A 17,113-nucleotide genomic window follows, 5' to 3' on the forward strand; every position below is an offset into this window, starting at 1 on the left:
AAGGAAAGAAGGAGACAAATGATAAAAGTAAGAACTAAGACTTGAAAGTGGGAGGTAAGTATGGAGGTGTGTGACACCTGGGGATGTCAGCCTGGGAATGGCTCTTTTTCATAAAAATCTAATTATGTTCTACAGACATAACTTTGATTTTTTTTGTTTTGTTTTCTTATGTTTTGTTTTGTTTGGACCACGCTGCATGGCTTACGGGATCTTAGTTCCCCGACCAGGGATTGAACCCGGGCCCCGGCAGTGAAAGCGCCGAGTCCTAACCACTGGACCGCCAGGGAATTCCCATAACTTTGATTTTTTAATCAAAATTTTAAAATATAGAAGGCATCCACCGCAAGTGAGAAGTGCGGTACACCTCAATAGCCAAGTAGGGTGGATTCATGCGGTGCAGGGCAGGGGGTGGGGAGAAGCACCACAGTGGGTTGAGACGGGAAGGCCAAGCATCCCAGGAGAGAGGGAACAGCACAGGTGGTTGAACAGAGGGGTCCTGACGGCCTCCTTATTCTTGATCTGTACCACATTCTCGTTAGAAAGGTCATTAGGTAGAAGTGAGGGTGGGGGAGATGGACAGCAAGGGACTCCAATTAGTAGGTTGGGCCCAGTTCTAGGGAGTGAGGAAGTCTGATGGCGGCGGTGGTCGTGGGGATGAAGAGGAAGCAGGGGTGACAGATATTTCTAGGGGACTCGCTGGCACATGATTCACTGGCTGAGGGGAACGAGGAAGAGGAGGGAGTTGATGGGAGTGACGAGGGGGAGCAGGTTGGAAGAAGAAAGATTCAGTCCTAACCGTGGATACCACCCCCAAGGCAGCAGGCTCTCCCTCCACCATCCAACACTAAAATCATTGTGTGCAAAGGTGAGGCTCCGAGGGGTAGAGTGAGGAGCTCAAGCTTGGGAGTCTTGGGTTAAAATACCTAAAAAGATAGAGCCGTATAAAAGAAAGACATGGACTTTGCAGCTGGACAGACCTGAGCCACCGTTGTGCCACTTCGTGTCTGTGTGACATTAAGCACCAAGATGAGCCTGACCACGGCCCCCTCACAGAGTCGCCAGGTGAGTCGGAGGAAAGAGCTGCTGTAGAACGCCTCACGCAGCATCTGTCAACACGAGCGAGCTCCCTCCCATCCTACGTCCCAACTCCCGCTCCCCCGAGAGCATGCAGGTCTTCAGGGAAGACCCTACAAGCTCTTCTGAGCCTGGCTTTTTCCTGTATCCCTCAGGCTGTGAGGTCCCAGAAGATTCCTGGGAGGCACCTCCAATTCCCGTCCCATCAGCTCAGGAATGGAGACCACACAGGATTGTTGCATCAACCAGAAAGTCAGCTTTATGAAACCACCACCAGCAGAGAGGGAGGGGAGACAGCTGGGGCGAGCAGGGGCTGGACCCAGGCCTTCAGGTGGTGAGGCCGGCGGGTGGGCAAAGGCGGCTCCGGGACTCTCAGGAGCCTTACCTTCGCAGGAAACATAGTTCTGGCCGGATGGGTGCTGGGAGGAGAGGCTGTAGGGGAGAAAAGGTAGAGCGGTTAGGTGTGTTGGGAGCAGCAGGGGTGGGGCTGAAGGGTCTGTGGGGCAGGACGGGGGGGGGGGGGTCCCCACTCACTGGGTGTCCTCACCCTCCAGCAGGGGTCGGTAGGTGGCGATCTCCTGCTCCAGCCACGTCTTCACGTCCAGAAGGATCTGGTACTCGTGCTTCTGCTGTCCCATCTCGCAGCGCAGCTGGGCCAGCTGCTCCTCCACGCTGCAGATGAGCCCCTGGATCTGGGACAGCTGCAGGCAGTAGCGGTTTTTGGTCTCCTCCAGGCTCTTCTCCAGGGATGCTTTCTGTGAATGGGAGAGAGCAAAAGAGAGAGTCAACGGAAGGGGGTCACTGCTGTCCCCCCAGGTCTCTGGGCAGGTTTCCTGAGAGGTGCATGGATTTTTGACCCCAGCTGGGCTACTTATTGGCTAGACAACATGGAGAAAACTTATTCCACCGTTTGTTCTGGGCCTTCATTTCTCCATCTATATAATGGGTACAGTGATCCCTCCAACCCACTCCTGGGAAAAGAGAGATGGAACCGTACTGCGGGGATGCTCCACTACAGGGGGCGGTGCCATTACTGGCGACTTGGAGTCTGGGCTGGGCCTGATCCTTCTTACCCTGCAGAGCTGGGACTGCAGTTTGACTTCCAGGCCCTGGAGCACCTTCGGAGCTCATTCAACTCATTGCGGCTGTCCTGCATCAGCTCGCTGTTAGAGGCCACTTCTTTGTTCAGCTCCTCTTTCTTTTTTTTTTTTTTGTTTTTTTGCGGTACGCGGGGCCTCTCACCACTGTGGCCTCTCCCGCTGCGGAGCACAGGCTCCGGACGCGCAGGCTCAGCGGCCATGGCTCACGGGCCTAGCCTAGTGCTCCGCGGCATGTGGGGTCTTCCCAGACCGGGGCACGAACCCGTGTCCCCCGCATCGGCAGGCGGACTCTCAACCACTGTGCCACCAGGGAAGCCCCTCAGCTCCTCTTTCTGAGATAGGAAAGAACAGAAGGTGTGGGGCACTCCAGAGGCACCCAGGCTGGGAAGTCCTGCAGCAGGACTGAGGACCCATAACACCTTGCTCAGGAACCAGGCCTCGGCATCTCTGCGGTTCTTGTCTGCTATCTGTTCATACTGGTCGCACATCTCATTCAGGATGTGGCTCAGGTCCACACCGGGGGCAGCATCCACCTCCACACTGACGTCCCCGCTGGTCTGACTCCGCAGGGTAAACATCTCCTAGGAAGAGATGGGGGGAGGTGGTCAGCTCAGCTGCCCCCTTCCCTGGCCCCAGGTGCATCTGCAACCCCACTGGATCAGCCTCCCACTGCCAGCAGCAGCCTTACCTCCTGGTGGTTCTTCTTCAGGTAGGCCAGCTCCTCCTTCAGGCCTTGATCTGCATCTCCAGGTCAGTCCTTACCAGGGTCAGCTCGTCCAGCACCCTGCGCGGGCCATTGATGTCAGCCTCCATGCCCTGGCACAGGGCCAGCTCATGCTCATACCTGGCAAGACAAAGGTCAGGGCCTCAGGGTCCATCATGAAGCTTCTGAGGCTCAAGGCCTGCTGGTCCTCCTGTCTGGACAACCCCACTGCTCACCCCCTGCCCTCTACTCTCTGTCCTCAGCCCACCACAGTGCCACTCACTTGGTCCTAAAGTCATCGGTTGCTAGCCTGGCATCGTCAATCTGCAGAAGGGGCTGTGTATTCTCTATTGTGGCCTCGAATATCTGCAGAGAGGGTGAAGGACACGTCTGGTTAGCCAAGGCCCTGCTGCTCAGGGGTGAATAGCAAAGAGGGGGGAAAGGAGCCTCACCATACTTGGGGTTATCTGGCGCGCAGGTCAGTCTTTACTCTCCCCCAGACAGCCTAGGGTGCCTTCTCCACCCAGCTTAGCATGTGCAGGGGATGCATCCACGTGTCCGCCACCCCATCCTGGGCCCCATCTTACTTCGGAGAGAAGCTGATCCAAAGAATGCTTGCGGGGAGTAAGAGATTCAGGGTACCAGGTCCAGTTCAGATACCCTGATGCTAAAAAGGGACCCTCTGCCACCACTTCTGAGTAGTCCCTGGCCACTCCTCAAAAGCGGGCCTCAGTCTCCCTGTTTGTAAAATGAAGATGCTAGCAAGCGTTTTTCTAGGGTCCACTGCAGCCATGACCTCTATCAACACTCCACCACCAGAGTCGCACACCTGGCCACACCACCTCGTTCCGCAGGTCCTCGATGGTCTTGAAGTAGGGGCTGTAGTCGCAGGCGAGTCTGGGCCTCTGATTCTGGTACCGGTCTCAGATCTTCACCTCCAGCTCTGTGTCGGCCTCCTCCAGGGTGCGCACCTTCTCCAGGTAGGAGGCCAGGCGGTCATTGAGGTTCTGCATAGTGAGCTTCTCGTTGCCAGAGAGGAGGCCACCATTGCCACCACTGAGGCAGACGCCAAGACCACCACCATATCCTCCAACGAAGATGCTACCCAGGGCCCCACCGAAGCTCCTGCTGCTGCTGAAGCTGCCTCCATAGCCGCCCCCCAGCCCACAGGCACCCCCGGAGGAGTAGCGGGAGGAGGACAGGCCCCCGTAGGCACTGGGGGTCCGGCAGGACCCTCCCGCCAGGACGGAAGACCCGCAGCTGGAGCCACCGCTGATACCACAGGAGCCCTGATGGAGCTGGAGGAGGTGAACTGGTGCCTGCAGGTGGTCGTGGTGAGAAGAGAGAAGAGAAAGGTGCTCGGGGAGGCTGGGAGGATGCTGAGGGGTCCTCAAACTCCAGGAACGTTTATATGCACGTGAGGAAGGAGGGCCCCTCCCAGCTGCTGACTCCGGGCACCGCTCCGGATTTCATCACTCCAGATCCCATCCAACTCCCCACTCCAGACTATTCAGCCCGGGGTCAACTCACTTCACCGTGTGCCTCTCTGAGTTCCCACCCAGTTTTGGGGGGTGTGGAGCTGAGAGAAAACATACCAACTCAAGTTGGTGGTGACTCACGCTAGGCAACGGGAATCTAGCTGGAGTTAGTTCCTGGAGGCTGAGGGGCCAGCCGTGCCCTGACACAGGCGAATTTGTGGTGACTGCATCCCTGGGCAGTGAGTCAGCCCATGGAAGGACTCCCTGCCCGACGGTGACAGCCTTGGATGAATGGCCTCAGCGATGCTGTCCAGGGGCCGTCTCGGGATGCAGCTGTGGGGACCCTACATGGCTGGCTGTGGACGGGAGACCTGGGTTCATGGTCCTGCTCTGCTCTGCTCCCTGTGTGACCTGTGCCCCCCACCCGCCACCTACCTTCTCTGGGCCTCTGTTTGCCCTCAGTAAAGTGACAAGCCTGAACTGGGCAATCTCAGAGTCCTTTCCAGTTCTAAAAATTCTATGAGTCTTATCCCAGTTTCAGAGGCTGCCTTAGAGCCCCCAGGACCTCCAGAAGTGGTGTGTACCATGAAACAAGCAGATAGAAGGTTGAATCCCTGCTCTGCCCTGTACAAGCTGCATGGCATAGGTAGTCCTTTAGTCTATGAGCCTCTGGACCTCAGTTTTCTCATCTGTAAAAGGGGAGGGCACACCACCAGCCACAAAGGAACATGCATGATGGACCCTGCTGGCCCCTTCCCAATGGCCAGCCCTGACCCCCAGCCTCCCCTTCCTTCCCTTCCAGCCCAGCTACCCCTCACCCACCCCTCCTCGCCCACCTCTATGCTCTGGCACCCCCCTCCCACATGCCTGCCCTCTCCTCTTCTCTCCCACACTCCCACCCTTTGAGCAGCTCCCCCGCCCAGCACATTGCTTCACCTAATCACAGGCACCCACCGTAAACTGTGGTGGGAGGGAATCTCCATCCTGCTGCTGGTACTGCCTGTGACCCCGAACCCCGCCACAAGACTCCGAGACCCCACACTGTATCCAGGGCTCAGATCCCAACAGTTTTCTCTGGAGAGTCCACAGCTTCCAGGCTGGGTTTGGCAACTTTGTTCGTTCGGTCGAGGAGACAGGGGAAGGCGGCTCTCTGGTCACCTGCCACGCTCAGGTATTTACACATGCCACACAGTTCTGTGAGGGGCCTTATTCCTGCCACCAGTTCACAGATGAGGAGGCTGGAAGGGTAAGTGGGCTTACCAAGACCCCAGTCAGTGAGGAGCTGGGGCTTGAGCCCCCGTCTGTCTGCTCGCCCAGCCCAAGTCCTTTCCACCATCCTGAACCACTCTCTTTTTGCCCCTCCAACATACATCACTGTCTTGAGTCAACCCTGTGAGGTGAGGAGGAGAGAGGGAGAACCAGAGAGAGGGGGATTTGCCCAAAGGCACTGCGTTTAAGCTGCAGAGCCGGGACTTGACCCCAGAGATGGGCTGTCTTCAACTCTCCCACAATGCCTGGCAAGCATGTCCATCGTCCTCTGCCTCCCCGAGGTGCCTGGAATGAGCTCTGCCCGTGGTGGGCATGATATCGGCCTGAGGGCTGAAGGCAGGACTGGGGGGTCTGGACCCCAACAAAGAGGCCTCCTTGGGGTGCCCTGGGGGGTGACCGACAGAGCTGGCCACTGTCCTTGCTCTGCAGCGCCTCTGTGGAGGTGAGAGGAGGCGGAAGAGGGCTTGCCTCAGCCTGGGTCCTGCTGGACGATACCACCTTGAACCTTGGGGCAGGAAATTCTGTCTCAGCATAACCAGGGCTTTGTTTCTGCCACATCACGTCCCTCATCTGGAGGCACAGGGCCCCGAGGGATGAGCAGAGCTGGTACCCAGCCTATGGCTTCAGGGCCAGGCCTGGGAGAGAGAACTTGCTATTCCCTCCCCTAACCCCCAAAATAGGCAAAAGGGACCCTGGAATCTTAGACAAAACCCCCACCATCCCAGGCTTCAGGATGGGCCTGAAGTTCAGGTCCAATCACAGATTCAGGAGAATTTCGGAACTGGAAATGGCCTTCAAGGTCAGCAAAGACCACCAAGCCCCAACCAGAGAGCACAAAAGACTTGTTCCATGTTAAACAGGACAGAAGCAGAGGAGCAGATGGACTTCCCTGGAGGTCCAGTTGTTAAGACTCCGTGCTTCCAATGCAGGGGGTGCAGGTTCAATTCCTGGTTGGGGAATTAAGATTTCACATGTTGCATGGCGCAGCAAAAAAATTTAAAAAAAAAAAAAAGCAGCAGCAGCAGCAGAGGAGCAGAGACTAGACCCAGGTCCAGCACCCTGACCGAAGTCCATACTGACTCTCCCAGTAGTCTCTGGGAGCTCCTTCTTCTCTGCACCACCCCCCAACCCTCCACCTCCCTTCTCACCAGATCACCGCCCCTGCCCCCATTCCTGGAGGAGTCGGGGGTGGGATTACACACAGGCCCAGCCCTGGAGGTCGGGGACCTGCATGGACTGAGAAGCTGCCGGAAGTTGCCAACCAACCCATCAGATCACTCAATCAACACCGCAGACCAAGCACCCACCATGTGTCCAGCATCTGGGGTGTGGCAGGGAGGAGAGAGATGCTGACGTGGTCTCTGACCTTGGAACTTATCATGTGACCCTGGAGAGAAAACTAAGGCCGGAAAGACAGCACAGTGCAGCAGGAAACCTGGGATGCTCGGCCCGCAGGATGCAGCTGGCATTTCCTCCGTGCCCGTGAGGCACACCTGCTCCGAGGTTGCCAAGATCCAGAATCACCAGACCTGGTCTGCACCGAGCACAGACTCCCACCAACCCTCCAGGCAGTGGGTTCCTTCCTCCACCCAGGCCTCCTTCCTCTCTCCTCGGCTCAGCTCCATCCCAGGTATCATCATCACATACCTGAACTGGCCAGGAAATATTATTGGCCAATGCCACACCTCAACTCGCAGCGATTCCCAAATCTGACTGAACACGAGAATCCCCATACAGATTCCCGGGCCCTGCTCTGAACCACTTCGTCAGCCTTGCCCAGGACAAGCCTGATGGTGGGGAGGTTTTACAAGCTCCCAGGGGATTCTGGTGTCCAGCCAGGCTGGGGACCAAGAGGCAGCTGTGGGAGGGAAGGGAGGGGAAGGAGACTCCAGGGAGCCTGAGGGGAGAGGGGAGGTCGCTGCAAAGTCCCCAGCCACTGATGGCAGCCACAGTTACAGGCTTCAGGGCAGGATGGAGAAAGAAAGGAGCCAGATGAGCCAGGACAGAGCAGGCTGGAGTCGGGCCAGCAGGGACCAGATACTAGGCAAGTCGTTCCTCCCCTCTGAGCCTCAGTTTCCTTCTCTGGGAAATGGGAATGGCAGCACCACTTCGCAGGCACAGAGAGGTGAAATAAATAAAGCAGCTGTCACAGACTGGTGGCTGTCACTGCATTTATCTTCAGGTATTTATAAAGCACCTACTATGTGCCACTGGACACTCAGATGCAAAGAACGAGACAGAGAGGCCCTCAGGGCAGAATGTCTGGAGGAGGTAGAGACGTCCCCAACACTGAGTGTTCAGGCCATAATGGGGGGTAGGGGGCCTGCAGGGAGGGGACAGGCTCTCTGGGAGTGAACAAGTGGCCCCCAGGCAGGCTCCGGCCCCATGCCTGGTCCCAGGATCGAGGTGAGCCTGTGAGTGCCTTACCCACCTTGGGCGGTCCTCCGCCACAGTGTTGGCTCTCCCCCTTCCAAGGCAGGGCCTCTCGCAGCCCCTCACCATGGTCTGCACAACCAGGGGCCCTCAGGGGAGCCTGTGGCTGGGTTAAGCTGGGTGACAGTCTGGACTCTGCCTGGGGGCTGAACTGTCCTGGCTCTGGTCCCTCTGTTCCCCTCAGCCCCCCAAAGCCTGGGTGGCACAGGAGAACACACTACATAAGGGCTGAGGGAGGATGGGCAGGCATTGCCATTGTGCCCGGCTTACCACTCCTGGACTGGGGTACCTCAGGGTCCCTCCGAACCAGGGCCTGGGTCTCTTGCTTCCCCCGGGCCCAGTGCAGACCCAGGCACAGAGCGGCGCAGTGCCGTGGACAGTGTTACTGCCATGTCATTTATCCGCAGAAAGCACCGTCAGGTCACCCTTCCAGAGTGTGGGCGAGGCGGAGGAAGAGTCACAGGGGCTGACTACCCGTGGCCGGCCCGAGCCTGGGCATCAGGTGTGCGTGTCCATCGTACGAGTGTGGGTGAGACGGCACCCAGGGGAGGCACAGACCGGCTCACTGAAACATCTTGTGCAGCAGGTGGGTGGGTGTGGATGAATGTGAGTCCCTTGGAGAGTCCCACAGCTGGGTCCCCCAGTCCAGCCGCAGGCACAGGCCCCAGCAGCCTGGGTCAGCGTGGTGTGTCTGGACAAAGCCGTACCATCCCCAAGGGGACCACAGGCCTCCACCCCCAGGCACTCCTCCCTGCGGCCCCCACCTGCCCAGGCCTGGGCTGAGCACTCCTGGAAAGGGCGGGGCTTTCCCTCTCTGGGCCCAGCACTCTGCCCTGTGGACCTCCAGCCCCGGCACCGCAGCCACTGCTCTCCTGGTGCAGCTCCCAGGACGTCCGGCTGCTCCCCCATTGTGGCCTCCTGACCACCCACCCACTTGCTTTGTGTGCAGGGGCTTCTTCCCCCGCAGAAGGGTGAAGTCCGGGGCTGCCTCTCCCAGCCCCACACTCTGACCCCTCCTCACTCACCCCATCAGTAAAAGTGCACCCCCAGAGTCTGCGGGGAGAGAGGGCCCTGCCTAAGAGCCTGGGGTTGGGCAGGGAGTGGGGCTGTGGCCGCTTTCCCAGCGTAGCTGCCTCCCCTCCCACGCCCTGCTCCACCCCTGACATGCCAGGCTCCATACAGGGGCTGAGTCACTGCTCCCCGGAGCCTCAGGGTCCCCATCCACATAATGGGCACCTCTTCCTGGACCCTCCCCTCTTCCTGGGACTGTCGTTCAGGGAAATGAGATCACCCCCAGACGGGCCATCCTCAGCCCAGGGCTGGTTCTCCCGGTTGTGGCTGGATGTACGGTGGGGGCCTGGTGGGTACGGTGCCTCCCTCCCTCCTGCCCTCCATCCCCACCCTGATTGCTTCCCAGGCAGCTGAGAGATGCCAGCTGCTGCAGGAGCGGAGCCCACGCTCCCAGCCTCCTTTGATTCCGGCATTTGCCTCTGCAGACACGGGCCCTGGACTGCTGCCTGTCGTCCCTGCCATGGAAAGGAATTCACTGTCTTCCCTTTCCCTGGGATCGGGGCCGGAAGGGCCGTTAGCTGCGGCTCGTCTCACTCCTCCTTTACTGTGGCTTCTGAGATCCAGAGAGGGCCTGTGACCTGCCCAAAGTCCTCACACCCCGCTGGCCACGTCATAGACAGTGCTCGTGCCCCTGCCCCACCTGCTTCTCCCAGGCCTCCGCTGGTCCCAAGCCTCCACCACGCTGGGCCTCTGGGGGCTCTGGCTGCTTCTGTCCCCTCCCTGCCCCGGCCGCGCCCTCAGTCTCCAGGCACCGGGCGAGAGCACGTGTTTGGCGGGGGCCTGTCAGTGAACCCGGGTGAGGGCATCCCTCCTCCCGTTAACACCTTCCACCCACCCCCACTTCTTGAAGAAAACCAGGAAATCAGACCCGCCTGGCCCAGTGGTTTCCAGATTTACTCAAAGAAAGACTTCCGGGGCTCCTCTCCTGCTGGCTCAGCGCCTGGCCGTGGAGTGACGGGGGCCAGGCTGGAGGGTGTTGGAGCGGCTGGGGCAGGACGGCCCCTCCCCCTTCCCCAGGAGGCAGCTTCCCACCTCCCTGACCTCCAAGCTGCTGGAACCAAGAGGGGACGAACTGCCAGGGAGGGCAGTGCTGCCCCCCGGCACGACCTCCCCTGAACGCCCCATCCTGAGCTCACCATTTGAAGACATATCCCTGGGAGAGGCCCCACCCTCTCTCCCCCACACCTGGGAGAGGCCCCACCCTCTCTCCCACACCTGCCTTCTCTGGAAGCACAGGTCTCAGCTCACATTCCTGGGGTTGAGGCCATGGGAGCATCCGGACCCACAAACCCCTCCTAGGGGTTTCCCGAGACTCACACAGGAGCCTGGGCCCTAATCACCCAGCCTGCCTCCCCGCCTTCCGTCCTCCATCCCCCCCTTCAGGAGGATCCTGATTTCTGCCCTGGCCTGCCTCCCTGCCCCCTCCCCACCTTGTCCCCTCTTAGAGGAGGACACAGCCCACAGGACTGTGCGGGGCAACCGAGCGGATGCTTTAGCCCTGCGTCTCTGGTTCCTGAGACCTTCTTGTCCATTTATGGATGAGAAAATGAGGCTCAGTGAGGGGAAGGCACTGCCCAAGGTCATGGACCCAATTACAGGCCAAGAAGAGGACACCTAAGACACCCGCCCCTGACACGCTGACCTCAACCTGGGTCTGGCACTGCCTGGACCACCCTCCCAGGGATCACCAGCCCTTGGGAGATAAAAAGCAACCCCCACCCCTCGAGTTCTGCCCAGACCTAGTCTTCACCCTGCTCTAAGATGACCCCTGACCTCCAAGTCAACAACAGTGGGTGTCCACGGACTCCTCCCCCTGCCCCCATTCGCCCCCCCCCCACCGGTTCCCCCCTTCCGCGCTACGGCCACGTCAGTGGCCACAACCAGAGAGCATTCCATGTCTCAGTCAACGAGATTTATTGGTCAGGGAGGGGGGATGGGAAAGGGACTGAAGCTGGGTGCTGGGGCTGCGGAGCCAATGGGAGGCCCCAGAGGGGCTGGCAGGGGGAGCAGAGTCCTCAGATGTTGGACTGTTGGACCTGCTCGCGGGAGGAGATGACCCTGCCATCCTGGACTTCTTCCACAATGGTGCGCACCTGGCGGGTGGTCACAGCTGCAGGAGACAGACACTCAGGGTGGGCGGGGCTCAAGAGGTCCTGGCCTAGCCCCCAGCCCCCTGAGTGGAGCCGGCTTTCTCCCCCATGGCCACTTGGTGTCCACGCCTCTGCTGGCCCCTCAACATCACATCCGCACAGGTGTCCCCCCGACCTTGCCACTCCCTCCCTCTCACCCTGTTCCTTGCTGGTGCCCCTGGGTGAATCCTGCCTCCCAAATAGATAGTTTGATTCTGACCCACATGTCCTTCTGCAAGAGGAAGACTGCACAGACTGGATGCTACACAGACTGGGGTCTGTCTCCATTTCTCTGCAGTCTCAAGGGCCTGGATTACCCTCCCTTCAGAAGCAGATCTCCAAGACAAGACCCTGGTCCACACCCTTAGACTAGATGCCCCAGGGCTGGGATTTTTTCTTCCCCATCAGACTGGGATCTGGAGGACAAGGACCAAGTCCCTTTCTGCTATCAGACAAGAGACTCCAGAACAAGACTGCTTTTGCTCATCTGTAGGGTCCCAAGAGCAAACATCGTGAGACCATGTCCCTACCTCCCCATCAGATGAGAGTCCCCAGAGCTGGGACCATGTCTCCCACCTCAGACTAGGATCTCCAAGGTAAGGGCCATTTCCCTGCCTCTCCCCCATTGGATCAGATAGTGTCCCGCTCACTTGATTAGGACCCTGAGCGCTACCGGGTCCCTTCCCCCACCCCTGCCAAGGGTCAGCCATCACTTCCTGGAGCTCCTGGACACCCTCCCCCAGCAACGTACAGGTGGGTCGCCTGCCCCGTGCAGCCCCACCCTCAGCTACCAAGATGCTTACGTTCTCTGGACTTGTGCGGAGTCAGCCTGCAAAAAAAAAGAGAGAGAAGATTAGATGTGGGTCTCAGCCTCACCTCTGCCCCAGGCCCCCAGCCCTGGCCCCAGGTCCCCTCTCACTGGGCATCCTCGCCCTCCAGCAGGCGGCGGTAGGTGGCGATCTCCTGCTCCAGCCGCGTCTTCACGTCCAGAAGGATCTGGTACTCCTGGCTCTGCTGTCCCATCTCGCAGCGCAGCTGGGCCAGTTGCTCCTCCACACTGCCGACCAGTCCCTGGATCTGGGACAGCTGGAGGCAGTAGCGGTTCTCTGTCTCCGCCAGGCTGTTCTCCAGAGATGCTTTCTGCAGGAGAGCGGCAGGGGCAGGGGTCAGAAGGGTTCTCAGTGCCCCCTCCAGGGACCTGGGCACCTCCCCCCACCCAGGCCTGGCAGCGCCCCTACCATGCTGAGATGGGACTGCAGCTCGATCTCCAGGTTCTGCATGGTGCGCCGGAGCTCTGAGATCTCGCTCTTGCTGCTCTGCACCATCTCGCTGCTGCTGGCCACCTCGCGGTTCAGTTCCTCTGTCTGCAAACAGGACACAGGACAGGGCAGCATGAGCCCAGCTTCCCTTCTCCAAGTCAGGTGACCCCCGTGGCCTCCATACGCTCAGCGCAGGGCCCACTCTGTGCCCAGACAGGCACCTGGGCTCTCCCCCACTCTCCCGAATACCCCCTCACCATGGCCACCTTCCTGACCTCCCCCGGGCCTCTCAGGCCTCCTCCCAAACCTGACTGTGGGAGCAGTGCCTTCTCACCAGCTTCCCACTTCCCCAAAACCAGAAGCCTTTGAAAGGATGTTAAGTTTTATCTTTAATTCCTGCAAATGTAAAGCACGGGAATAGGAAACTTGAGAACCAGTCAGGACAGTAGCCAGGCCCCTGGTGCTAGTTCCTGACTTCTTGAGGGACAGATGCAAGCTCCTGAGGGGGCTCCCTACCCACCACCAGATCCCAGCTTCAGCCAAGCTCCAGGCCTGTGGATGCAACAGGCGACCCTGACCCCCGGTGTCCATGTGGCTCACCGGGGATAAGGTACCCAAGATGCCAGGCGCTGGGCTTACTGTGGGGACTCAAGCCTTGCACCCCATCCCCTGGGGAAGGCCTCTGGCCTGCGGCAGCCCCCACCTTGCTGAAGAACCAGTCCTCGGCGTCCTTGCGGTTCTTCTCCGCCATCTTCTCGTACTGTTCGCGCATCTCATTCAGGATGCGGCTCAGGTCCACGCCGGGGGCGGCATCCATCTCCACGTTGATCTCACCACCCACCTGGCCTCGCAGGACTTTCATCTCCTGTGGAGGAGGGGATGGTGGGTGTGGGCATGCATCCTGATCTCTCACTCCCAACCCTTCCCACGCAAGTTCTCCAGACCCCTCCCAAGGACACCTCCTTTGTTCTGCCTGCCCTCTACTGTCTGACCCTCTGAATGATTTTTATTCACCTGCTCTATGTGGGCTTTGCCTCCACCATCAGGCTAGGGGTTCCCTGAGGACAGATTCTGTGTTTCCCCCATGAGACTGAGGGCTCTCTGAAGATAAAATCTAATTCTTAAGCCTGAGCCCCCAAAACATCCCGTCTAATTTCCAAACTTCTACCTAGGGGCCAGATTCGAGGGTTTGAGCTGGGACAAGGGGGCAACCTCCTCGATTATCTCCTGTCCTGCTGAGGGAAGGCAGGAGGGGCAGAAGAGGCCTCTGCGGGCCCCTGGGAGGCTCCCCAGATGCGGGGAAGCAAGGTAGTACGTGGAGGAGGCTGCCCTGCATGGGGATCAGGGCTCTGCAGACAGAGCAGCGCTGTAAGGCGACCAGCCTGGACACCTGTGCTCTTCCCACAGTCTCAACCTGGCACAGCCCCAGAGCCCTGCCACCCACTCAGCATCCTCTTTGACCTACTGCCCCGGCTGCCTCACCTCCTCGTGGTTCTTCCGGAGGTAGACAAGCTCCTCCTTGAGGTTCTCAATCTGCATCTCCAGGTCGGCTCTGGCCAGGGTCAGCTCGTCCAGCACCCTGCGCAAGCCATTGATGTCGGACTCCACGCTCATGCGCAGGGCCTGCTCCGTCTCGAACCTGCGAAGGGAACCAGAGACTTCGTCAAGATGCTTGGACTGGCAGGTGCAGGTTCTGGCCAGCACCCTGCCTCCGAACGATGAGGGGGTGGAGTAGAAGCCCATCGCAGCCCTGGGAGCCTGGGACCATGCAGGGCAAGGCCCCACCCCCACCCTGCTTCCTGGCTTCTCTCCCCTCTTCCTCCCGCCTCCCTTCTCGCTCTTCCATCACCTGACTAGGCCCAGCAACCTTCAGCATCTGCTGCGTTTGCTGCATCCTGGGCTAAGAGGTGCAGGACTCTTAGCAGGGACCTCCCCTCCCCCAGCTCCTGGACCTTGCCACCAGCAACTGAGGAGTCCTGGGGTAGGGAGGGGTGCCCCCAGTTCCTCCCCAGCACCCTCTGGCCAGAGCTCACTTGGTACGGAAGTCATCAGCAGCCAGACGGGTGTTGTCGATCTGCAGCAGGACGTTGGCATTGTCTGTGGTGGCCATGAGGATCTGGGAAGATGGGAGAGTAATCAGGTCACTGGGTGGGAGTAGCTCAGCACAGACCAGGGTTCTGAGGCGGGTCTCTCTGTCTGGGGGCCAGGATGCGGCTGCCTCCTCCAGGAAGGCTCCCTTCCCACCCAGCCATTCCCCTTTACTGCATTACAGTTGGTAAGAGAGGCGGGGCCAGCCTCAGTCTGATGGCTGAAACCTTGCCCCCCTCCCCCATGCCAGGCTCTGCCTTAAACCAGAGTGGACAGCCATCTGGGAATGCCAGGCTGGAAATGCAGGAGAGCAAGAAAAGAATGGGAGCTTGCCCCGGGGCAGAAGCTGTTCCCAAGTCCTGGAAAGAGGACAGATATGGGAAACCTCATTTTACAGCTGGGGATATAGTGTCCCTGAGAGGCTCCCCCAAAAAGGAAGACTAAAGGAACCCTCACCGAAGAGTAGTTCCACATCAGAAGTCATGACCCCTGCTAAGTCCTGACCCCGGGCTCCAGCAGGCAGCCCCGGCCCCGCCCCAGGTTTGCTGAGCCCCAGTCTTGAGGGCTCAGCAGGAGAGATGGGGAAGCCAGAAAAGTCCCCAAATAAGGCACACAAGTGGCCTCCTGAGGTCCCGCCCCCTCTCTCTCACCTCCTCCTCCTAGCAGGTGCTAGCAGGAGCTCACCCAGACCCCTGACCCCACCGTAGCCCTAAATCCCCCTCTTGCTCCGAGGAAAGAGGTGCCTGAGTACCCAGAGACCCCAGGGACCCAGCCCTCCACACGCATCCACTCGTCTCATCCTACAATCACACAAGGTGGCAAAACGCTCCATGATGGGAAACGGAGGCTCCAAGGAGCTCCACAAGGCCTGCTTGTCCCTAGCCCAGGCCGCTGCCCCCCAAAAAGAGACCATAGGCCACAAGGTGGCCCCAAATGGGCTCCCAGAAGCCAAGCCGGATCCCAGCTGTCCTTAGCTCCCCAAGACCCTGGGGCAGCCCCAGGCTGGACTCCAGGCCTTGCTCAAGGGCAGGAGGTAGGGGAGGAAAAGCTGTGCCCCGCCAGGTCCCCTCCCACCGTAGCCCCTACCTTGTTCCTCAGGTCCTCGATGGTCTTGAAGTAGGCGCTGTAGTCAGAAGTCGGCCCTGGGGTCTGCTTCTGGTACCAGTCACGGATCTTCACCTCCAGGTCAGTGTTGGCCTCCTCCAGGGCACGCACCTTCTCCAGGTAGGAGGCCAGGCGGTCGTTGAGGTTCTGCATGGTGGCCTTCTCGCTGGCCCCCAGCAGCGCATCACCACCTCCAAAGCCACTGCCACCAGTGCCAACGCTGCCGATGCCGTAGCCGCCGCTGCCGTAGCCGCCGCTGCCGTAGTCGCTGCTGCCGTAGCCGCCTCCAGAGCCGAAGCTGTAGCAGCCAGAGTAGCTGCCGCCCCCAAGGGCATTGCCCAGGCTGCCAGACAGCTGGCGGGAGGTGAGGGACGAGCTGCCCCCCAGGCCAGAGGAGCCCCTGATGGAGTTGGAGGAGAACTGGCGGTTGCTGGTGGTCATGGTGGCGGCAGCGGGTGGCAGACAGACACGGAGAGAGGGCTCGAGAGGAGAGAGGCCCAAGGCGTGTGTTGCTGCCGGGGCTCGCCTGCCTCCTTTATAGGCCCCAACAAATGGGCGTAACGATTACAGCAAGTTCGCTCCTCTGTTCCCATTCCCCTGGGCTTTCATCACCGCTGGCTGCCCGCCAGCTCCCAGGTGGCTGTGGGTCCCCTTCCCTCCCACCGTTGGGCCTTTGCATCATTTCTCCAAACCCCCGTGCTGGGCGTCTGCTTGTGTGTATGTACGTGTCCCTGGTCTCAGGCCTGTCACTTGTAATTCAGGCAGGCCCTTCAGCTGCGCTTTCCCATGACCTAATACGGACAAGAGGAATAAGCAGGACGTGACCGTCACTGAGCCCTCCCAGGCAGCTGCCCCCGGCCACACACCACGCCACACACCACGCCACACACGATGCTGGCCCTGGGCGAGGTGCAGGGGAGACAGCGAGGACCGGTACCGCATCCTGCCTTGGAAACTAGACCCAAACCCACCAGCCTCACCACACAGTAGCTCGGTCAGGTCTCAGATTACCACCCCATTCACAGATAAGGAAACTGGGGCTTGTAGAGGCAAAGTGTCCCACCGCCCCACCCAACTCAGAACGGGGCTGGCAGGGCTTCTTCCTTCATCGCACCCTGCCACAGCAGCTATATGCCTCCCCAGGGGCCTGTGACACACTGGCCCCCTTCTGCAGAGCCCTGACACCAGGGAAGCACCGCAGGGGCCGTGGTTCCCTCTGTCCAGTTTTCTGACCCTGTCCCCATCCCTGGAACCCCCTGGAGACCCAGCGTCCTTTTCTGACCTTTCCCCATCTCTCTCTCTCACAAGTGGGAAGTCCTGGGCTGGAGTGGGCAAAGGGGAGCTTAGCTGCAGGCTGGGGAAGTGGCAGGCTGAGAGGGGGCATCGTGGTAAAGGCAAGAGGAAG

At 59.7% G+C, this 17,113-nt stretch overlaps 1 protein-coding gene and 1 pseudogene across 1 annotated transcript; both read right to left on the reverse strand.

The window, feature by feature from the left end:
* Window positions 1-1,187: 1,187 nt before the first annotated feature.
* Window positions 1,188-8,966, reverse strand: LOC137211665 (keratin, type I cytoskeletal 16-like; annotated as a pseudogene).
* Window positions 8,967-11,025: 2,059 nt separating this feature from the next.
* On the reverse strand, window positions 11,026-16,223 carry LOC137211559 (keratin, type I cytoskeletal 17-like). The gene is made up of 8 exons (XM_067714020.1): window positions 15,691-16,223; window positions 14,550-14,632; window positions 13,999-14,155; window positions 13,220-13,381; window positions 12,496-12,621; window positions 12,177-12,397; window positions 12,061-12,086; window positions 11,026-11,238 (listed from the first exon to the last, which is right to left on the reverse strand). The coding sequence occupies exons 1-8, from the start codon at window positions 16,147-16,149 to the stop codon at window positions 11,144-11,146; spliced, it is 1,329 nt and encodes a 442-aa protein (XP_067570121.1). The 5' UTR covers window positions 16,150-16,223; the 3' UTR covers window positions 11,026-11,143.
* Between the last annotated feature and the right edge of the window lie 890 nt (window positions 16,224-17,113).

This window comes from Pseudorca crassidens, chromosome 19, assembly GCF_039906515.1.
Source record: "Pseudorca crassidens isolate mPseCra1 chromosome 19, mPseCra1.hap1, whole genome shotgun sequence".
Classification (NCBI taxonomy): Eukaryota; Metazoa; Chordata; class Mammalia; order Artiodactyla; family Delphinidae; genus Pseudorca; species Pseudorca crassidens.

Coding starts and splice junctions, on each gene's coding strand:
- LOC137211559 (XM_067714020.1), bottom strand. CDS start 16,149: ATGACCACCAGCAACCGCCAGTTCTCCTCCAACTCCATCAGGGGCTCC. Junction 14,156..14,549: donor GCTGATGACTTCCGTACCAA/GTGAGCTCTGGC, acceptor TTCCCTTCGCAG/GTTCGAGACGGAGCAGGCCC. Junction 12,087..12,176: donor CTGGAGGGCGAGGATGCCCA/GTGAGAGGGGAC, acceptor TTTTTTTTGCAG/GCTGACTCCGCACAAGTCCA.